At 35.3% G+C, this 3,706-nt stretch overlaps 1 protein-coding gene across 1 annotated transcript in view; it reads left to right on the top strand.

Moving 5' to 3' along the window:
• Nucleotides 1–2,411, top strand: part of LOC121863813 — an 11,463-nt gene extending 9,052 nt beyond the window's left edge. The window contains exon 6 of the mRNA XM_042362672.1: nt 1,327–2,411. Within this exon, the coding sequence (XP_042218606.1) occupies nt 1,327–1,787 (461 nt within the window). The 3' untranslated portion in view covers nt 1,788–2,411. The remainder of the gene's footprint in view (nt 1–1,326) is intronic.
• The last annotated feature ends 1,295 nt before the right edge of the window (nt 2,412–3,706 follow it).

The raw sequence follows: 3,706 nt of genomic DNA, 5'->3' as shown, positions 1-3,706 counted from the left end.
CTGTGTATGACGGAAATCGACTTACCTGAATGACGATTAACGATTTACCTGTATATGACGATTAACGATTTACCTGTATATGACGATTAACGATTTACCTGTATATGACGATTAACGATTTACCTGTATATGACGATTAACGATTTACCTGTATATGACGATTAACGATTTACCTGTATATGACGATTAACGATTTACCTGTATATGACGATTAACGATTTACCTGTATATGACGATTAACGATTTACCTGTATATGACGATTAACGATTTACCTGTATATGACGATTAACGTTTACCTGTATATGACGATTAACGATTTACCTGTATATGACGATTAACGATTTACCTGTATATGACGATTAACAATTTACCTGTATATGACGATTAACAATTTACCTGTATATGACGATTAACGATTTACCTGTATATGACGATTAACGATTTACCTGTATATGACGATTAACGATTTACCTGTATATGACGATTAACGATTTACCTGTATATGACGATTAACGATTTACCTGTATATGACGATTAACGATTTACCTGTATATGACGATTAACTATTTACCTGTATATGACGATTAACGATTTACCTGTATATGACGATTAACGATCACCTGTGTTGAGTTTAACAAGTGTAATGACCATAACAGGTTGTTCATGGCTGGGTAGTGATGTTATTAGGTTATGGTTCGTGACTTAACGGTAATTGTTACTGGTGGATTTACTCTGTGTATGGTTGTAGGCAGATGGGGGTGGTGTATTTTACATCTCTGGGTGTTGTAGTACAATACATTATGTTGTATGATTGATGAATCGTAACTATATAACTCCTTAACTTATCATTTAGACACATTAAAACACCTTGAAACACAAAAAAAACAATGAAACACCTGAATACCCACTAAAACACAATGAAACACCTTAAAACCCACTAAGAACATGAAACCAAACACTAAAAACCATGAAACACCTTAAAACCTACTAAAACACAATGAAACACCTTAAAACCTATAAAACACCTTAAAGACACCTTAAAACACATTGAAACTCTCTAATACCCTTAAAACGCATTAAACATACAACACCTTAAACCCCCTTACAACACCTTAAACCCCTTACAACACATTAAAACACCCTAAAATACCTTAGAAACACTTAAAAACACATTGAAACCCCAAACCCTGAAACTCCTAAAAGACACATAAAACCCCTTACAAACCTTAAAAAACCCCTCAAACCCCTTAAAACATACTACCCACAACACCTTAAAAATAGCTTGAAATCTGTGCCGTGTATCACTGAGTCCTTTCCACCAGAAGAATACCCAGCGGCGATGCAACATGGAGAGTCGGGGTCCCCAAAGACGATAGCGGCGCCATCTCTAGTCGTATTGGTCTTCCTTCTGCTACTCCTCCAGGCGACAGTGGCTCCTTCTGGCTCCTGGACACTGCCATGGAAAGTAGTAGTGTCCTCCACCTCGTCTTCTTGGTCTTCCTCTAGAGCAGTACTTTCCGGCAGTAACTGGTGGAAAGTGTCACCTACATCCCATTCTCAAACTCAAAAACGAATGGTGTTGAGGTATTGCAGGGAACCAGACCAACAACATCGTAGAACAACAACAACAACAAGAACAGCAACAACAACAACAACAGCAACAACAATAACAACTAGACTATCAACAGCATCAGTAAACACAACAGCAGTAACAGCATCAAAAACAGCCTCAACAGCAGTATGTAACAGCAACACAGAACCACAAACACTAACCATACAGTCATAAGACTATTACACACACACACACACACACACACACACACACAAACACACACACACACACACACACACACACATATATATTAAGTAATAATATAACTAAATTTCTATCTATATATGTGTGTAAAAGATCATATTTATAAGTAACTAGTGTATATATATATAAATCATGTGTACATCTGTGTGCGTATGTAAGATATCATGTCATGTGTATGTAAAATATGAGGTGTGTACGTGGCTGTGTGTTAAAATATCGAGCATATTTGTGTATATAAGTATATATGTATTCTGTAAAATATATCGTATATGTAGGTATATATGTAAAATATATGACCTGCTATAACCAATGACCTCTAATGACCAGTAAGAGGAAGCCAGGTGCATTAAGCCAACGACTAGCTACCTGATTAACACCCTCCCCCCACCAGGTGAGATATGCACCAATAAACGGAATAAAAATATAGATTCCATAACTCACCTTTATTACGATAGTTGGCTTTGATTTTCTTCCATCTCCTGCAAGAATAAAAAAGAGGTTTGAATTATGTGATATTAATTTGATATTCAAGGGGTTAAATCATCATATTCAAGGGGTTAAATCATCATATTCAAGGGGTTAAATCATCATATTCTAGGGTTAAATCATCATATTCAAGGGGTTAAATCATCATATTCAAGGGTTAAATCATCATATTCAAGGGGTTAAATCATCATATTCAAGGGTTAAATCATCATATTCAAGGGGTTAAATCATCATATTCAAGGGGTTAAATCATCATATTCAGGGGTAAATCACCATACTCAAGGGGTTAAATCATCATATTCAAGGGGTTAAATCACCACACTCAAGTTGTTAAATCACCATACTCAAGGGGTTAAATCATCATATTCAAGGGGTTAAATCACCATACTCAAGGGGTTAAATCATCATATTCAAAGGGTTAAATCACCATACTCAAGGGGTTAAATCACCATACTCAAGGGGTTAAATCATCATATTCAAGGGGTTAAATCATCATATTCAAGGGGTTAAATCACCATACTCAAGGGGTTAAATCACCATACTCAAGGGGTTAAATCACCATACTCAAGGGGTTAAATCACCATACTCAAGGGGTTAAATCATCATATTCAAGGGGTTATATCACCACACTCAAGGGGTTAAATCACCACACTCAAGGGGTTAAATCACCATATTCAAGGCGTTAAATCATCATATTCAAGGGTTAAATCATCATATTCATGGGTTAAATCATCATATTCAAGGGGTTAAATCATCATATTCAAGTTAAATCATCATATTCATAAGTAAATCATCATATTCAAGGGGTTAAATCATCATATTGAAGGGTTAAATCATCATATTGAAGGGTTAAATCATCATATTCAAGGGGTTAAATCATATTCTAGGGGTTAAATCATCATATTCAAGGGGTTAAATCATCATATTCAAGGGGTTAAATCATCATATTCAAGGGGTTAAATCATCATATTCAAGGGGTTAAATCATATTCAAGGGGTTAAATCATCATATTCAAGGGGTTAAATCATCATATTCAAAGGGTTAAATCATCATATTCTAGGGGTTAAATCATCATATTCAAGGGGTTAAATCATCATATTCAAGGGGTTAAATCATCATATTCAAGGGGTTAAATCATCATATTCAAGGGGCTAAATCATCATATTCAAGGGGTTAAACCACCATACTCAAGGGATTAAACCACCATACTCAAGGGATTAAACCACCATACTCAAGGGATTAAACCACCATACTCGAGGGATTAAACCACCATACTCAAGGGATTAAATCATCATATCTAAGTGTTAAATCATCATATTCTAGGGTTAACCATCACATTCAAGGGGTTAAGTCATCATATTCAAGGGGTTAAATCATCATATATTCAAGGGTTAAATCATCAT

This window comes from Homarus americanus, unplaced genomic scaffold, assembly GCF_018991925.1.
Source record: "Homarus americanus isolate GMGI-L3 unplaced genomic scaffold, GMGI_Hamer_2.0 scaffold28398, whole genome shotgun sequence".
NCBI classification, from domain to species: domain Eukaryota; kingdom Metazoa; phylum Arthropoda; class Malacostraca; order Decapoda; family Nephropidae; genus Homarus; species Homarus americanus.
The sequence above is the reverse complement of the archived record's forward strand: the minus strand, read 5'-3'. Positions and strand labels throughout refer to the sequence as shown.